The sequence below is a fragment of the Sus scrofa genome, chromosome 8 (assembly GCF_054392235.1).
Source record: "Sus scrofa isolate SSC_HxYL_T2T_F1_AM1 chromosome 8, Sscrofa_HxYL_maternal_Yorkshire_Landrace_v2.0, whole genome shotgun sequence".
Classification (NCBI taxonomy): Eukaryota; Metazoa; Chordata; class Mammalia; order Artiodactyla; family Suidae; genus Sus; species Sus scrofa.
The window spans coordinates 74,566,025-74,586,139 of NC_139390.1; the positions used below are offsets into that span (position 1 = coordinate 74,566,025).

The 20,115-nt window shown below is 37.6% G+C and overlaps 1 protein-coding gene across 13 annotated transcripts in view; it reads left to right on the forward strand.

Annotated features, from left to right (window-relative positions):
• The window catches only part of SLC4A4 (solute carrier family 4 member 4), a 347,209-nt gene extending 328,958 nt beyond the window's left edge, over positions 1-18,251 (forward strand). For 6 of the 13 annotated variants that reach the window (XM_021100504.2, XM_021100506.2, XM_021100501.2 and 3 more), the window contains 6 exons: positions 1,483-1,551; positions 4,318-4,491; positions 6,915-7,076; positions 10,488-10,584; positions 13,189-13,268; positions 13,980-18,251. In XM_021100504.2, coding sequence (XP_020956163.1) covers positions 1,483-1,551; positions 4,318-4,491; positions 6,915-7,076; positions 10,488-10,584; positions 13,189-13,232 — 546 coding nt within the window. In that variant the 3' untranslated portion in view covers positions 13,233-13,268; positions 13,980-18,251. 13 annotated transcript variants of the gene reach the window in all.
• Positions 18,252-20,115: the final 1,864 nt, after the last annotated feature.

A 20,115-nucleotide genomic window follows, 5' to 3' on the forward strand; every position in this document is an offset into this window, starting at 1 on the left:
GATAAGTTGTTATCATCTATTAACAGAAAAGGAAAGTGGCCTTGTCTATTAGATATTTTAAAAATTAAGAAATAAGTCAAAACTATGAAATCTTTTGGCTAGTTTCATATTGCATTTGGGGGGAAAGTTGTACAGAGACATCATAAGGAACAGAAATACTTATATTCTAAAGGAAATAAAGGCATGGGTCCCAGCTTAAGTGGCTGGAATGTGATGGGTTCACTGCTTTGTGGTGACTTTGGGTATTACAGCAGCACCGCCCACGTTGTCCCCTCCACCCACTTCCATATTCGATGGCTCCATTTTTTTCTGAGCTCAAGATCAAACTAGCTATGTCAAAATTGTTAGTCCTTTTTAGAAGCAGCGTGTAGTGTTTTATGTAAAGATGTATATTTATTCCGTGTAAATTTAACAGTTTAGCTAACCAGTGACTATAGGAGGCTGTTGGGAATGTGTTATTTCTCCAGTCGTGGCCGAAGCGTCTCAGATACAGAACTGTTTGAGGTAATCACAAGGAAAGGCTGATGGAAATGGTGCTTCAGTTTCTTAATACATGTGATAGTGCTTTAAAAATTGCTCTAAAGTCATACTGTTTTCAGGCTACAATAGCCTCCTTTGTGCAGATTTGGTCAGATTGGACTTAATTGATTGTGGTTTTAGTATTTGAGCTTTGAAAACTCCTGAACTTGAACTTCTTTTCAAAATCCAAGCTTGGGAACCTTTTGTTGTTGTTCAGATAGAAAGCTTCCTTGATTTGCTTAGGTTCCACAGCACTAGGCACATTTCAAAGGTCTGGGAACAGACACAACCTACGAACATCGTATCGGAACTTGCCATTGTTAAAATGCTTCACGTGGTGCCTCAAACTTTTGCTAATTAATGCATGAAAATGTATTAATCCCTGTGTGTAATTAATTGCTTCCAGATGTTCCATGCTCCTTTCAAGCAGTGTTCTCATTAGTTAGTCCTCTTAATATTCCTAAGAGGAAGAAAGGGGACCATCATTTGATGTTTACTTAATTGAAAGAGGCATTTATACACCAAGCTGATAGATCATTTGGTGAAAATTATTTGGGAAAATAATTGCGAAGAAAATCTGGTCTCGAGAGTGAGACAACCCTCTGCCTCTCTTTCTGCCTCACAGTCCACGTGAGCATCTGCTTTGCGTGGTCATTCCTTTTAAGGGGAAAGAGAAACAGAGACTTTTGGGAGTTTTTAAGGTCATGCATGCTGATTGTAAAAAGAAATGCAAATAAGCATCAAAAGAAAGTTGCAAGTCTCCTTCACCCTCCTTTCTTTCTTTCTGGTACAAAAGATTTAGAAGTTTATCAATGATGGCTAAAAGCATACTGAGTGGAGGTCACTGTATTGTTAACTCCTGTCTTTTAGTTTCAGATTTAGCCTTTATTTACACTCTCTCTCTCTTTTACTGTTTTTATTATTATTGCTTTTAACTTTTCTTCAATTTTGTTTCCATCCCAGTTTATTCCCATGCCTGTTCTCTATGGCGTGTTTCTGTACATGGGGGTAGCATCTCTTAATGGTGTGCAGGTAAGTTTTCTATAGCAATGGAAGCATAGTCATGTCTTGCTAGCAGTAGGAAGAACCGTGCAGTAATAGGTCATTGACGACAAGTGCTAATCCTTAGCTGCTGAGTTTTTAAAATGTATTTATCTTCCATCATTATTGTTCATCTGCTTTTCATTTCCTTTTTTTTTTTTTTTTGCTTTTTAGGGCCACACCTATGGGATATGGAAGTTCCCAAGCTAGGGGCTGAATCGGAGCTGCAGCTGCCGGCCTACACCACAGCCACAGCAACACGGGTTATGAGCTGCATCTGTGACCTACACCACAGCTTTCGGCAACACTGGATCCTTAACCCGCACGAAAAGGCCAGGTATTGAACCCGCATCTTCATGGATACTAGTCGGGTTCATTACCGCTAAAGCCACAACAGGAACTCTGCTTTTCCCTTCTGATTTAATTAAAAAGTTAGCTCATGTTAACAAATGTTATCATACATACCCATTCTTGAAATAAGCTGTTAAAGGCCACTTGACCAGGAAAGTGGGAGAGCTATCTATAACCTCTCTCCCTCCCATCCTTCCTCCTACTTTTCTCCTCCCTCCCTTCCGAAGAAGGAAATCTAACTCAAGATGCTGTTTATCCATTTGCCTTTACCCTGTACTAAGGACAGGCTATTCTTTTTTGATTGCATGGCTGCGATCATTGATCAAAAGTTTTGCACCAATAAAAGAATCAAGTCAGTGTGGTTAATGTGCTACTTTGTCAACAACTTCAGCTGTTTGCATCTTAGGTAAAACTGGCCCTCTTAAAAAAAAAAAAAAATCATTAGCGAAAACTTTTAAGGGACTTTTGTCTTTCCATTGAGGTTTAATTTAATTGGCACCAGGAAACTGGAAGTACTTCTGCTGCTTTCTGGCACCTTGTTAACTGTAGCCTTATTTAGCACTTAGTGATGTTTTAATGGGAAAAGACGGCATGTTCTGTGAGCATCACAAGAATTTATTTAAACTCCTTCATCATAGTCCTTACTTTCTTTTATCGAATTTAGATTAATTTGCTTTTAGAGTCAGGTAGAGCTAGACAAGTGGCCAGATTCCCCCCAAAGAGAAAAGCCTATTTTATTTTTCCTTGTTTGGGGCCATTGAGTAGAGTTCTTCACCGTTTGGATATTTGCTACAAAATACAAGGTGGCTCTTTATGAATTAGACTAGATGAATGTGAATGTGGGGTTATTTGTGCCCATGAAACTTTTAGGGTATATAAATATATACAGACATTTCATTTTTACCCAATATTGTACATATTCTTTATGACTTTAGATGGAAAAATATGAAACAAATATGGTCCCCAAACTAATAGCTCTTATTTGGGTTGGCTTTATAAGTCAACCTAGATCAGAAGTTTGATTTTATATCTTCTAGGTGTGTAATCAATGGTTGAAGCTTGGTACATGTCTATTAATTTAAATAAAAGGAAAAAAATCAGTGATTTCATAAAAATGAGGGGGAAAAAAAAAACTCCTCACTAAAGTGGTTTCTTAAATTCTGCCATGGCGTTGACCTATCACCTTTTCTGTTTACATTTCTCTTGACTGTCCCTCTGTTAGACCATTTGGGCAAGATTTGAGGTAGCAAAAAACTTTGCTATCCCAATCTTTTATAAATGGGAATACTCCTCCCAGTTAAAAATAGCTCTGTAGGGAGAACGAAAACTCTTTAGATGGCAGTCACTTCAGAGAAGATTGTGATAGTCTCATTCGTTTTCTCATTTCTCCCTTCCCTCTAGAAAGAAAGTAGAGATATTGTGTCAGAGTTCCTTAGTACATAATTATTCAATTCAGCAGCTCTTTACTGGGCATCTTCCAGCTGAAAGATCCTCTGATACTTAAATATCATCCATATCATCCTCCCTGATGTTAACTCAGCAGCTCTTCTTTGAAGCACAGCACCTGGCACATAGGTGCTCCACAGTCATTTTGGTACCTGTTTATACATGACAGTGTAATAGCCTCTCCTAGGTTCAGGTATCCAGTTGTTGACACTCTGAAACTCACTGCAAAAAAAAAAAAAAAAAAAAGAAAAGAAAGAAAAGAGAAATTCCCTGTGATATTCATGTAGCTTTCCTCTGAAAGGGAATGGTAATTCATTCATGGTAATTCATTTTATATCTTCTAGGTGTGTAATCAATGGTTGAAGCTCAGTACATGTCTATTAATTTAAATAAAAGGCATTTAAATTAGGCCACAGATAAAAAATGTGGAATTTATGAAACTATCAATGCGTTCCCATTTTCAGGTCAGATCCTCCCTCTGTACCCTTGATGTGTCCTTGATAGTTGTATATGTACATGAACATAGCATCTCCCCTTTCAGATAAGACATCTGAGGCACAGTTAGTGAGTTAGAGGTCTTCCTTCAGCATATCATTACTAGAATAGGTACAAGATTCCCCACCACCACCCCGCCCACAAGAGGCAGATAGTGAAAGTAGGAAGTGGGAGATGAGCTTCTTGAGTTAATATTTGGCTCTGAGACCTCATTCTTTGGTGGCTACCTTATCTCCTATGGCTGCCTAACATTCCTGCAAGGTAATAACAAAAATTGGAAGACTTGGACTAGGACTTACTGTGTTAGACTCTGTCTCCTCCTCCCTGTCCGGCATCCTCTAAAAAGGACACTGCTCACCTATTTGATGAGTATAAATCCCTTGTGGTTCATTAGACAGAAGGAAGTGACTGTACCTGAGTTCTGACAGTAAACATGCTTCTTCTCTCCTTCCCTTTCCTCCCCAGTTCATGGATCGCCTAAAGCTGCTTCTGATGCCCCTGAAGCATCAGCCGGACTTTATCTACCTGCGCCACGTGCCCCTGCGCAGAGTCCACCTGTTCACGTTCCTGCAGGTGTTGTGTCTAGCCCTGCTCTGGATCCTCAAGTCAACTGTGGCTGCTATCATTTTTCCAGTCATGGTAGGGATTGTTTTAATCGAACCTCCCCACAAGCTCACACCAATGTCATGTGTGATTGGAATAGTGACGGCGCATATGTCCTTTATGTGTGGTTCCATTTTTTTCCCCAGCTCTGACCTAACCACTCTGACCTAATCAGTTGTAATGTAAGGTTCCCAGGTCTGTGGTCATCTTAGGCTGGACTTTGGCATCAGACAGCTGCGTTCAGGTCCTGACTCTGGTTTGTGCTGATCAGTAAACCTGCTTGAGCTCCCATTAACTCATCAGTAAAGTGAGAGTGACCTCTATGTTTTTCTCCTGAGCATTGATCATGTCATGAATATAAAGCAAGCGTATGGCACAGTGCCTGATAGCTACAAGATAAACGTGCACCTTATAACACTGCTATCCACTGGAACCAACCTAAATAGCAGAATATAGCACATTTCGGGCCGAGTAATAGATGACCATTTTGGCTACTGGTGAGAGGTCATCTGTGAATTAGAAGAATTGAAGGGAAAAGTTCAGTTTTTTAAGTTCTTTTTTTTTTTTAATTTTCTTTTCCTTTTTTTTTTTTTTTTTTTTTTTTTGTCTTTCTGCCATTTCTTGGGCCGCTCCTACGGCATGTGGAGGTTCCCAGGCTAGGGGTCGAATCGGAGCTGTAGCCACTGGCCTACACCACAGCCATAGCAACGCAGGATCTGAGCCGTGTCTGCAACCTACACCACAGCTCACTGGCAATGCTGGATCGTTAACCCACTGAGCAAGGGCAGGGATCGAACCCGCAACCTCATGGTTCCTAGTCAGATTCGTTAACCACTGCACCACGACGACGGGACCTCCAGTTTTTTAAGTTCTTTTACTTTGTCTCATGTGAAGTTTAAGGATTAAGTCTGGACTACCTCTCCTTGCCACATTATGATGGGAAGCAAGACCAAACAGCTAACATTATGCTCTGACTCACAAGTGAAAGAAGAGCAAAAGGACATGCTAGTGCTGTATTTGGCTTCATCATTGAATTTTATACTTTACCGAAGCTTTATGTTTCTTGCAGAAAATGCACAGGCATGTGCTTGAAACAAATCACAAAGCCTGTGTGTTAGTTTTGCTAATGCCAGGAAAAACAAAGTTAGACCTGGAGAAATTTGAAACACATTCAGTAAATCACTTATTGCTTGTGCTAAATGATATTAATAAATATTTTACCTTTATAAAGTATTTGTCCTCTTTCAGAGCTTTTATTTGGCTATAGAATAATCATGTAATATCGGTAGGGCAGATATTAGTAATTTTTCTAAGAGATGAAGAGGCTGACATAGATCATTATATGGATAAAAGACAGCTGTTAATTGGAGGCACAGTCAGGACTTCTGTGTCCTGCTGCATGCTCATTTTACTGTTGTGCAAAGAGTCTTTAATGTACCTTCAAGAGCAGTTCATAAAATCGAAGATACAAAGTTCAAGAATACAGGGGTTAGAATTAGAAAGTGGGGACCCTTTTTGTTTTTCCTCCATCTAGCTTTGTGATCTTGAGTAACACACTCCTGTCTCTTAGCTTCAGCTTCCTCAGCTGTGAGTAGACATACTAACATCTACCTTTCAGATTTGTTGTTGGGAACAAATAGAAAAATATTGTCTAAGAGTTTAGCATCTGACTCAGGGTAAGTATTCAGTTAATAGTGGTGATTGAGGTCACTCTGGCAGCTTTAAGGGTCTGTGAATACTCAAATACTGTCTCATTTTTAATACTTTGAAGATGTCTTAATGTGACAGGCATTATACATATTTTCTTGACTGTCAAAAATCTGTATAATGTTTTGTGAATAACTAGACATCATATGCAGACTGGTTTCTTTTTTCCCCTTGAAACTTTTAGTTATTTTGTTAAAAATCTGATATGAAAGAGGGAGTTCCCGTTGTGGCTCAGTGGTTTAAGAACCCGACTAGTATCCATGAAGATGCAGGTTTGATCCCTGGCCTCTCTCAGTAGGTTAAGGATCTGGCGTTGCTGCAAGCTGCAATGTAGGTCGCAGGGGTGACCCAGATACTTTGTGGCTGTAGCTATGGTATTGATGACAGCTACAGCTCCAACTTGACCCCTAGCCTGAGAACTTCCATATGCCATCCATGTAACCCTAAAAAAAAAATAATAATAAAAAAAAATAAATAAATAAAAAAAAAACCTGACACGGAAGAAAACGATTTAAAAAATAATTAAAAAATAATCGTTTCACATGAGTTTCAACTAAAACTTCTATGAACCAACTTTCCCCATGAAGAAAATGTTTACAGTCCACTTAATCTAAGTGCATACAAGCCAAATGAGTCTGACTTACTCTACCCTTGTTCATGACAGGTTTCTATTGACTCTGAAAGGTCAGTATTAATACTCATGATGACTTCTCCGATATGGGTTATTGCTGCTTTTTATCTTTACCCTCCAGATCTTGGCACTTGTAGCTGTCAGAAAAGGCATGGACTACCTCTTCTCCCAGCATGACCTCAGCTTCCTCGATGATGTCATTCCAGAAAAGGATAAGAAAAAGAAGGAGGATGAAAAGAAAAAGAAAAAGAAGAAGGGGAGTCTGGACAGTGACAATGACGATGTAAGGAGCTTTCTAAAATTCCCAAGTAAAATTCCAAAGTTAGTTAGACAAATGTGAAAAATGTGTTTTTTTGGTAATCCTTTATGTGAATTCCAAGAATGTTTACCTGCATGCTGCCTGTCACTTTTCCTCTTCCTCTGCCCTTTATTTTCACTCTTTTCTTTTTTTGTATGTTTTCTGAAGTTTCTCTCTTACTGCAAATACACTAATAATGACATCATGATTTCTAAAAACAAAAAAAGCCTACCATATCTAAAAAACTTGAATCTCTGCTCTCATAGCTAAAAAGGAAGTTTGTTTTGTAATGCTATAAAATGTATTTGGTTTACTATTGAAAATCCAGGATTGAAATTTGAGATAGTAACTCAGTTTTATGTAATTTAAAGCCTCATGTGGACAAATGCCTGTGACCTCCTATGATCTCTATGTCTGTCTGAGTGGGCTCACGGCCAAAGTTCTCTGCCATTGTACTTAGCATTGCACTGGACTTTGACATGATCTGAGATCACTTCTCTGTTACCCTGCAATAAAAAGGAAAGGAAATTGGAATTTGGGGCCTTTTTATGTGATTGTGGTAGTCAGTGTCATCATTTAGAAGATCTTCTTAAAATTGTATGGCTAAGTTGAGAAATAAATTGATATGGGTGTCCATCTTTCTCTTTAGGAAAACATTTCACAGAAATCTTAGTGTTTCAATAGGGATCTGTAATCAGTGCTAGGAGAAAATCTGAGGTTTGCTTTCTTTAACACACACACACACACACACACACACACACACACGCCAACAGCTTATCTCAGTAGCCTTTTGAAAGGACTGCCAGAATGACACTTTCTATGGGAAGATTTGTTCTGGATTTTACACAGTACAGCACCTCCATTCAAACGGAATCCCCAGCATCGCATTCAGACATGGGAGTCTAGTTAATTCTTGATGTCTGCTCTGTTCTTGATCATTGTGATTGATCAGGCAACCCTTGTCCTTAACTGCCAGAGCAGCTCTTTATAGTCTGTTTTCATTCCTGTTTTACAGATGAGGAAATTTAGATTGAGAAATATCAAGTCATTTTTCTAAGTGTATGCAGTCCCTATTGGCAAAGGCAAAACTCTCGTCCTGTTTGGTCATTTTCTATTGGTCAGGCTGTCTGACTGTATTATTTTTGGAGAACTTGGAAACAGTACAGTGAAAGAAGGCAACAGACGAAATTGGATTTCAGATAAATTGATCCAATAAGAAAAGGCTAAATATACAAGGCACATTTAGCTAGAAAGGAAAAGAGTCTGAGGGAGCTTTTGTGACAGTCATCATCCATCTTCAGTGGGAACAGGTATATAGATTTTCTGTTTCCAGTGATGACAGAGAGAGAATGTGCTTAAACTGCAGTAGGGATTAAGATGCAGTATTAAGAAGAATGATGCATTTACACATTAAAGAGACATCAAAATTTGAAATAAATTTCTAGGCTACTCAAGACAGAAAAAAAGATTGCCTGAAATATTGAGATAATTAAAGCAGTATTTCATCTTGAACTTTCAAAACAAGTACCTCAGTTTATGCACATGGATGTCAAACTTAAAATTCGTTACATGTTACAAGTGTATGAAATAATACTATGGAATTCTCTAATGGCTTTTAAGAAAAAATAATCATAAAATATCCACTTTTAAGAATGTTTTAAATATAGTGCTCCCTAGTGTCAAAAGTTGGATCACATAAACTGAGAAGGTCTTAATTCTTAGGTACAATTTTCAACAGATGTTTTATTTAAACAATGCTATTCTTTATTAAATAGTATTTATCATTTTCAATGCATATTTCCAGCAGATTTCTTGAAGATAAGGTGTGATACTTTTTTCTTTTCCTCTTTCTCTTCTTCCCTTCAACCCACTAAAACAAACAAACCAGCTTGAATATTTATCCTGGACTCTAGGGTGGTGACTCTGGTTGGTGACTCTAGCCAGAGCAAAACCTATTGGTATAATAGGTTCTGTGTGTTGAGTCCCATCATTTGGGGCTCTCCATTTGAAAGGTGGCTCTCTTGATGTTCACCTGGTTATCATGCTGTATGGAGTCAATGGATATAGGGTCCTACACAAGGGCATGGGAGTTACAACTCTAATATTTGTGAGAAGAAGTAGTGAAAATTAGGGCTTGCCAACATTTTGAGCCACTCGGTCATTTTTGAACCCTCCTGGTATAGGCTATGATTAAGGGGTGCCCGCCAATCCGTTTATCTATAAATAGTATTTGGAGAAACTTTGAAATACTGTAATAAAACTTGTCCTTATCAGTCTCATAAAGGCAAGTGCACATGACTTTTTTTGTCAATTAAAGTGTAATATTTTAATCCTTTAAAAGAATATTGCGGCTCATCACCCTCCTCAGATTCATCATAAAGGAATTTCCAATGCATGTGGTAGCTTTAGGTTAAGATTTATTTTTTCTTATTTTCTTGACTCCCAGTTCCTTTTTTTTTACTTTCAACTAAAGGTCATCTCCTTGGTACTTTCAGTTAAGAAATAAATTCATCTTTTGAGTCCTGTCATAGACATGAATTCAATATACTGAATTTTAAAAAACAGTAAAGTTTTTAAACCTGTGGAAATCTGTTACAGTTCTGGCTTAGGTGGTTTGTTCTTTAAGAAACTTCATGATTAGCTGCCTGTTTTTATCATTTTATTTTGGTTATGATTCTCCTGTTTTTATCATTTTATTTTGGTTATGATTCTTCTCTGCTTATCTGACCATCATAGGCACCTTCATTTTGATTGTATTTTCTCATGTTTTGCTAAGTTTTCAGATATATTTGATATAAGCAAATTGAGATGAACCTTTAACTACAAAGTAGTTTTGACAATGTATTCAAGTAAGGGAGAAGGTTTATTTTCAAGTCTATGTAGAGGCGCCTTGAGAGTGGATAGTAGAAAAAGCCTTCTTACCTGTCTTGAAGGAAAGATAAATCATCATTTTTCTGGACAGAGAATTGGAAGCATAAATGAAACAAAAATTTCAGGGACACATTGTAGTTGAGAAAGTCTCCTAGACTTAGTCTTTCACATCAAGATTATTTACTCCATATACACATATCAGCGAACCCATAAATATTTGATTAAGAAACCAGCTTCTGGGAAGCTTTACAGTTGTATTCACTTGCAGTGATCTCCATTTGGTGTGGTTCTAGTTTTAATTGACTTAATTCCCTTTATTCACAAGAGAGGAAAACAAACACGAGCGGAAGATGATGTAGAATTTGAAAATTCAGTGAAGGAGAAATGATGTATATCTAAGGCTTTTCTCCTAAGTACAATGTAAATGATAATGCAATAGGTTTAATCTCTTCTAGGAGGCGAGGATGGGGGGCTGGGTTCTGTATATCAACACTTTCTAAAAACTGTTGTAAATTTCTTTCACAGTCTGACTGCCCATACTCAGAAAAAGTTCCAAGTATTAAAATTCCAATGGACATCATGGAACAGCAACCTTTCCTAAGTGATAGCAAACCTTCCGACAGTGAGTAGAACTAACCTCTTGCATGCCGGCTTGAATATGATTTGCATTTTGCAGAGAGAAAATGATAGGACTGTCATCTCCATAACCTTTCCCTCTATTTCCTTTCTTTTTTTTTCTATATGAAGATTTACACTTATTATTGTGAAACTTCAATTTTACATTCCTTGAGCTTCACTCTTTATCTTTTTTTCTCCATAACCCGTTTCAGTTTTTGTTTGGTTGTCTTTTCTCTGACCCAAGTTATCGCCAGTTTCTTTCAATGGCTAAACTCATAACCATGGTTTTTTTAATCAATTTCCCCTTTTTTGCTGGTTTGTAGAATGGCAGCTTCTAGTCCTACATCACTGTCTGTTACTGTTTGTCTTCCTTAGGTTTCTACCAATGATCAAATCAACTCAAAAGAGAAATTGCAGCATGGGTCTCTCAGTGATCAATGAATCAATGGTTAATACTGAGAATTTGGAATAATTGTGATTTTCAGTTAAATTGGCAATCATAAAATATTAACACCATTTTTTAGGTACAGCTTATAAAATATTTGCATTTTCTTCCTAAAAATGTCTTCATTCTCCTTCTGCTGTTTCAAATTCATCTTTGTGACTTCATCGGTCTTGCTGGGGTAGCAGCCTCGTGGCTAAGGTTTCATGGTTTCTGACCTATCATCATTTCTTTTGTAATCGCATTAACAGGCCACTTGAAAGGGGGAAAACCTCTCTAGTAACGTTAGTCAATATCTCAACCTTTTCCAATGGCAGGTAGTAATTGCCTTCAAACTACTTTGAGTTCTTATTTGAAGGAGCCTACTCTTTTAGATCTAGGTGCACTTCAAAGTATCCTGATCTGTTACAGGAAAAGACAGGTGAAGCATTTTTTTTCTCTCTTTGACAGTGCCATTTCAACTTCAGTAAGAGGTTACCAAGAAAAGTTTGAAATGAATGACTATTTATGAACAATGGGTATTTTAGTTATCTACTGGTTACCAAAAAGTGACCACAAAACTCAGCTATTTCAAACAACAAACATGTATTTCCTCATCTACTTCCTGACATTGGGGGATTTAGGAACCGCTGATTGGGGTGCTTCTGGCCCAGAGATTCTCATGAGATTGCAGTCAGACTCTTAGCGGGGGCAGAGTCTGAAGCCTTGGCTAGAACTGGGGATCTATTTCCAAGTTCAAGCACAGGGCAATTGGCTAGAGATTTTGGTTCCTTGGCTCAAGGGTGCCTCCTAGGATGCCCATGGCATGGCTGAGCCACCAGTAGTAACAATCAGAGAAACCAAGACAGAAACTGTAGTCTTTTTAACCAAATCTCAGAAGTGATATACCATCACTCTGCCATATTGTACTGGCCACTTAAACCAACCCTGGTAGAGTGTGGGGAGGAATTATATAAGGACATGCATCCAGTGGCTACCACCCTGGTTTAAAGAAAAGAGATTTAAAGCAATCTCACCTCTGGTGTCCAGTCTGTAACCTATAACTTACAACTGAGGCGACTTTCTTCTCAACCCTATCAACAGGATTTAGTTGACTATATATATTTTAATTCAAGCTCCCCAAACTCTTGTCTGGTTTCAGTTTTTGTCTCTAGGACATTAAATAGCAAAAAGAGACTATGAAAGGAACACAACACGTATGTCTTCCATTCGCATCATAACCTAGCATAGCTGTTCTAAGTAGCATTTAAAGGCCTCTTTAAAAAAAAAAATCACCAGCTATAATTTGAGGACCCTGGAAAAAGTACTATGGTAAATTGATTATTTAGTACTAGTTCTTCATTGTCTCAAAACCCCTTTAAAAGGATACATTGAAAGTAGTGGTTATAATATTGGAAATTTACTTCAGCAAAATACCCATGATCATTCTAAAATCTTTTCTAGTATCATATTAATTCATGAAAGAACAATATTGATAGTAGAATAGCAGTATCAGCAAGTTCCTCAAAAAAATTTTTTTTAGCCCCATGAATACCTGCAGGGTGAAATTACAAATGCTGAAGGAGGCAGGGCATATACGTTAAGTAGATACTATCACCCTCTAAAAAAGATTCACCCTGCCGCCTCACTGAGAAAAGCACCAGTGGCCCATCCCAGAAAAGCTAGAATGAAGGAGACTGTGTGATTTTGGCTTCATCACACAACTTAGATTTCTGAGCTTAACACAGTGTTTATTGAAATGACCTCAACTTGTCTTCCTTATTCTTTCCCATTGTGAAAGATGGCTCCATTTTTGTGAAGACTTAAAATTTTCATTCTGAGAGTTCCCGTCGTGGCTCAGCAGATGCGAACCCCACTAGTATCCATGAGGACTCAGATTCGATCCCTGGCCTTGCTCAGTGGGTTAAGGAACTGGTGTTGCCATGAGCTGTGGTGTAGGTCACAGATTCGGCTCAGATCCCGTGTTGCTATGTCTGTGGGCTAGGCTGGCAGCTGCAGCTCCAATTCTACCCTTAGCCTGGGAACTTTCATATGCCATAGGTGTGGCCCTAAAAAAACAAAAACAAACAAAATAAATTAACTAATAATTACATTTCCATTCTAATGCTCTACTTTACCAATGACTACTATTTATGATTTTTTTTTAAACTTTTTTTTTTTTTCCAGGAGAAAGATCACCAACATTCCTTGAACGCCACACATCATGCTGATAAAATTCCTTTCCTTCAGTCACTCAGTATGCCAAGGTAAAGGACAGCCCAGCATTTTACATTATTCTGTGGGATGATCACCCCACAGAAATGGAGTCCATGGCGGGTTATTGGCAGAACACCCTGTGCTCCATGCTTTCTACGATTTATCTTAAAACCCAGTCACCAAACTACATCCTAGCTTTTGCTTGTAGAAAGCATTCTAACAAACCTACACGACTTCCTCTTCAAAATACTGGAATCTCTAGTATCATTAAGGTACAGCCCAGGATCACTGTTAGCTCTTGTCATGTCAGCATCATCACTGATTTAAGGATACCTGGCAGCTGTCCTGCAGTAGTTTTCTTCCCTCTTAACACAGCTCTAGAGATTCCAGATCCTCCTTGATTTTCAAGACCGTGAAATCTCTGAATAGTTTCTTCATGTCCGTTTTATTGTCCTTTAACTTCTGACAGTGTCACCCACCTGACAGTCCTCCTCCTTGGTTGTGTTTTTTTGTTTGGTTTGGTTTGGTTTCTAATCTAGGTATGAGAGCTTAACAACATTTTTACTTGAATTTCTTACCTCTATTTGGTACTTACAGTCCATTTAAAAGATGTTTGTTTTTAATACAGAAGGAGGATATACTATTTAAAGAGAACAAAGAAAGCCCCATTTGACTTCTGTGTAATGCATGAACATTTGACAGACCGTACAAGAATTCTGATTTACTTACTGTTTTCTTCTTCTTTCTTCCTTTTTCTCTAGTCCTCCTAGAACTCCAGTAAAAGTTGTGCCTCACATTAGAATAGAACTTGAGCCTGAAGACAATGATTATTTCTGGAGGAGCAAGGGAACAGAAACTACATTGTAACCTGTTTGTCTTTCTTAAAACGGACTGTTTTTGTTGTTTATGTTCTTGTTTTTTGTCTGGTTGTTTGTTTTTTTAATTTTTGTTTTGGTTTTTGGTCACTGGCCAAATAATACAGCACTCTCTCTGATCTCTCTTGCATAGGTAAAATCAAGACAGTAGTACACCGTTCCTTAAAAACCACACCCGAGGAACCCCCTTTTTGTTCTTATACTTTCAGACGTGTCCTCTAACAACCAAATTCCTCTGTCACTCCAGACATTCAGAGACTCTGTCCTTCTCCTGTAGTAAGCAGAGGGCAAAAGTATCAAGGATTTTATAACACCTTTTGTTAAACTGTTGAAAGAACTTCCAACTTGAGCATTGGAGCTATGCTTACTGGCTTGTCTTTCTGTCTGGTAGAACAAACCTTGACCTCCAGACAGAGTCCCTTCTTGCTTCTAGCGCTTTCCAAGACTGGAAAAAGTGCTGCTGTCCTAACTTGCTCTTGCTTACAAACCCTAATCTTAGAGTTATCAAAAGAAAAAAAACTAAAGGTACTTTACTCCCAGTAGAGAAACTGTTGCCATCATTGTAGCAAGTGCTGGAATGTCCCTTTTTTCCTATGCAACTTTTTTTAACCCTTTAATGAACTTATCTGTTGAGTACATTGAAGAATATTTTTCTTCCTAGATTTTGTTGTTTAAATTATGGGGCCTAACCTGCAACTTATTTTTTGTCAATTTTTTAAACTTTTTTTTAATTACTGTAAAGAAAATGAATTTTTTCCTGCAGCAGGAAACATAGTTTTGAGTAGTTCTACCTCTTATTTGTAGCTGCCAGGCTTTCTGTAAGAATTGTATTGTATATAATGTGATTTTTACATAAACACACACACACACACACACACACACACACGATCTCTAGGGTATGCCAGAGGGCTAGATCAGATTAAAAGCACCATGTTTCTAAGCATCCATTTTTCCCTTTCTTTAAGAGAAATTTAACTGTTCCATGAAGGAGAATGGGGGAGGAGGGAGAAGCTCCTTTGTTATGGGAATAACTGATATTTTGATAACTGTAGTACCTGGGCACAGATACTGATTGTATTACCATGTCGATGTTCTATGCAGTATTGATAGACTTTTTTTTTCTTTCATTTTGAAATACTTGCGTATTTGTGTATGTACTCTGTGTGTGGCTGGTGCACACACGTGCAAGGTGAGAAAGAAGTGGAGTAATGGTAGGCAAAGTGCAAAGTTACCTAGTCTCTTGTGTCAGTTTTTTACCCAAACCACACGAAAAATCCATCAGAGACCCAGAAGACTTATTATGCAAATGAGGCTAAATGTATTTTATTACCCATCACTGATACAGTAGCCATCACTGCTACTATCAGCATCACTGATACAGTAGCCCATATTTACAATACAAAATCCATAGGACTATTACTAGCCCATTCAGACATTTATCAAGTGTCTATGGGAATACAAATAGATCTGCCGAGGTATACGAGGTATACGTGTACACACTTTAACAATGCTCATACTTGTTTTTTAAAGTTGAAAGTCAATTATTCTTTGAAATAGGGACATTTAGTTTATATATGTCTCTCTCTCTCTGCGTATGTGTATTTCAAAGTACCATATTGAAAATTAGAAAAAAGAAAATTAAGTCTTCATTAACCAAATTTAGTATGTTATATAAATGTAACGTTTTAATAGTCTGCATTATATATTATAAAATCTGCATTAAAAACAATATTTTAAATGTTGAATCCATAATTTTGGATTCTTACAACCATATTTATGATAGATCCTGACTAAAACAGGAAGAGTACTGGAAACAGAATGAAACCACTTATTTTGGTTGTTTTCGTAATATGCACATATTGACTCCCATTCATTCTTATGTTAATCAAATTATAATTCTGCCCTTTTGAGCTTTTGATTTTAAAAATTTCATTATCCTAAGTTAGCATGACTTTTAGAGTATCCGATAATCTTAAAATTTTAAATTTTATACACATTAGACACAAATGATCCACAATTTTTTTCATTAAAATGAAGGTGGCAAATTAATTACTCCGTATTACCTAGTTTTTCATTACCTTGATATAAAACTACATGAAGCCTTTCCTTTTTCCTTACCGGCGGTAGCATCAGTATAATGTTTAAAAGCCATGCATTTTAAGTTTAGCCTAACCTATGATCTTGTTAAATTAAAGACACTTTTGTTCACTTGTATAAAGGCTCTAGATATAATAATTTATTTTTCTGATCATGAATCAAGTATTTGAGGATTCATGCTCCTCTCTGTCCCTTTCAAAGAACTCCTAAAGCAACTTAACTCAGTATTTCAGCCTTTGAGTAGATCTAAGAGCTATCTGCACCTTCATTTATTATCCGTATTCTGTGACAGAAAGTTGGTCCTCATGATAGGAATGCAGAATAGTACCTTGGTTTGCTGAAAGGGATAGTTAGTATCAAACCTTTTCAATGTTTTGCAATCCAGGAAAGTATTTTGAAAATCATTTACTTTCAAGGGAACGCAAGCAGTTACCGAATGAACCCTTAGGTCCACACAGAACCACCAGATAATCTTTATTTTAACTGAATTTACTCACTGTCAAAGACCTAACCAGATTTGGGGGTGATTTTGTTTTTATGTAACCTGGACACACAGAATACCACAGTAAAGTCTCTACCAGGCAGTTCTCTCTATTGTAAATACGGAGATACAAGATTCAGGTTGTTAGAAATAACGAACTAAGTGCACACACAGAGTTGTCGACCAAAGTCCTGTGGTTGTACAGACTCACTGTGACGGAAGGAAAGCATCATTAGGTCAAAAGTCTGCTTATCAGAGCATAAAGGCCTGTGGTTTTGCAGATGAAAGAAAATCCTTTGGAGACAGTTTTCCTTGATTAAAAATTTACCCTTCTCTACTATGTAACACGACCACCTTGGACTCCTAATTGTTTTGTGTGCCATACTGGGTACTGGCCCTGCCTTTTCTTCCAGTCCAGCAGTGGAATGAGGGTGGGGGAACGGAGAAAGTCAAAGAAGTAGGAAAACAAACCTTCTCTAATCAGCCCCCCACCACTCAAAGACTGGGGGGAAGAAAAACAGTTGTCTGCTGTCAGAAATTCAGTTTGTATATATTGTATGCACATGCACCAACACACACAGAGTAAATCTTTTAACAGCTCGATATTGGTGTTTAATACAGAGAACGATTGTCTTCCGAGTTTTCGGTTCTTTTTTTTAAACTGTGTTAAGTACTTGAAATGTATTGACTGCTGACTATCTTTAAAAAACAAAACAAAACCATTTGAGTTGTATTACAGAGGTTGACATTGTTCAGGGATGGGACAAAGCTTTCTTCAATCCTTTTCATACCACTTAATGATTTTGGTGCAGGAACTTGAGATTTTCCTCTTTATTCCATGATATTTCACAACCACTCTTCATAGCATGAGCGCAAAGCCCCGTGGCACCGAGTGGCCCAGTACATCACATGACATTTTGCTTGGGCCTTGGGTGTTTTCTGGTGATGATTTCCTTGAGCTTCATTGCAGCCTGAAATTACAATGTTTTTGTGAAATACACTAACCAGTCAAGTTGTGTTTTGACCAGAAATTTGGATATGTTCTATTTCTTGGCTCATTCCTTTGTGCTCTATGGGTACATCCAAAAATCCTGAATTCTGTTTCTTAGGCAAATATTGCAACTCAGGGCTAAAGTCATCCAGTGAAACTTTTAGAGCCAGAAGTAACTTTGTCCCAGTCCTACAATGTGAAAAGAATGAATAGTTGCCTCTTTTTAGCCATTTTCATAGCTGGTACATATCCGTACACATTACTTTTCAGAATCAGTACGCACTTTCAAATATTCTTATTTTTATTCTCTTAAGTCTTTATTAACTTTGGCGAAATGACACATCTTTTTATTTTAAATGAAGTAGATCAACATGGTGGAACAAAATAATAAAGAACAGAAAACATTTCAATATATTGCTAATAATTTTTTTCCAGTATAAAACCTAAAATTCCTATAACATAGTATTTTACAGTTTTATGAAGCTTTCTATTGTGACTTTTATGGAATTAAGAGATGAAGAAGATGAGATATTTTAGCATTTATATTTTTCAAAATTAAATGTATACTTAAATAAAGTAACTTTATGCATTTTTGAGTGTCAAGTTCTTCTGTTTAACTCTTCAAATAATTATTAAGTGCCTATTATTTTACTCCTTTGGGTGCTATGAGGAATACAGAGATAAATAAATCCAAGTCCCTGAACACAGACTGCTTTCCATCACTCTAAGCAAGAAGATAAAATAAATGTCCAAATTACATAAAATAAGAAATATAAGAATTATCTATTTTAAGTCTTAATGAAGTGCTGTCATACAAGGATTCAAAGCCAGAAAAATTATGTCCACTAAGAGCAATGAGATGATTTATTGAGAAGGGGTTATCATTTTTCTTCTTTTATAGAGTTAGTGAAATAGAAAATGCTACTTTTCTTGAATCTAAGGATGATATTTGATGTATATAGTCAATTCTCAATGCAAAAGAATTGCTAAGCACAAGTGCTTAATAAGAATGATTCAAATTAAACAAAATCCTGGAATGGGCTCCACTCCCTGCTGGACATATCCAGGGTTCCATGTAAAATTTACAACTCTCTAGGAAATGACACTTCAGCCCTAATTTATTAATCTGACAGTGGTGGCGTGGTGTGGTTTGGGGAGGAGGGAAGTGGAGGTTGGTGGTAGAAGGTGCAAAAAGAAGGTTTGAGAAAAGAACCATTGGTAGCAGTAAACAATTACCTTTGTAATGAGGTTGGGACCCTAGTGAAAACAGTCTTTCAATCTGGGAACAATATAGAGGTGACAGCTCTAGGCACCTTGATACAGTGCTGACAGTGGAGGGTGAGGTTCGGATGATATCAGTGACTGGGAGAAGTTCAGTGACTGGGAGAAGGCAGCAGAAACTAAACCCAGAAGAGATCGTAATGGAGAATATGATTAATTTTCAGCACACCCACAGATAATGCATTAAATATGGCTTTACAGTAACAAAGCTGAGTCAACAAATTAGGGTTACATTATATTTAGCAAATTATGAAAAGGAAATATGTATTCCAGCAGCCCTTCATTATGCTACCTGGTCTTCCCGGAAATGGGGAACTGAAACACAGAAGCCTCTGAACTATACCAAACTGCCTGCCCCCAATTCTAGAACCACAGCTTGAGCACCATAGTTCTGAGCTCAGATCCTCACTTAAGATCTGTTTACACTTATTTTGTCCAAAATGCTTGGGTTCTGGGGAGTTCTTGCTGTAGTTACAGCGGGTTAAAGATCCAGCATTGCCACAGCTGCGGTATAGGTTATAGCTGTGGCTTGAATTTTACATCCCTGGCCTGGGAACTCCCATATGACACAGAACCGGTGTCTAAAGGGAATTTGATCAGCATCTTACAGGGCCAGGTTGGGGTAGGAGGGCTTTCCTTCCTGACCTCTAGGTATCTCAATCTGGTATCTGAACAAAGTAGAATTGGTGTCAAAGGGAGGGGAGGACGGATGTTGAAAGGTGCATTTGCACACGAATACGTTTGGTTTTGAGAAAAAGCCTTCTCCAGTACCTGCAATGACACTGTCTTTTACCCTGTTTCACCCGACCTTGAATGTCAGGCTGACCCAGTAAAAATTGAGCTTATGATATTTCAAACGTTGAGACTCAGAATTATCAAGGGGGTACATCAGCTGAGCATTAGCTGTTGTGGGGCTTCAATTATTGAATAGGTTTCTCAACTGGCAGAAACAATTGCTAACTCTGGGCAGAACTACGAGTAACTATGAATTAGTGGATTAGTGACTATATGTAAGCTGTTTTTAAAGGATCAGCTTTTTGAAGGGTGAGACTGATTAGATGCTATCGTTAGAAAAGTGCTGAGTATATTTTTGATACATATTCTCATACTAAATAAGCAATTTAATACAAAATGTATCTTTTTATATAATATTTCTAGAATACCACGCAAGC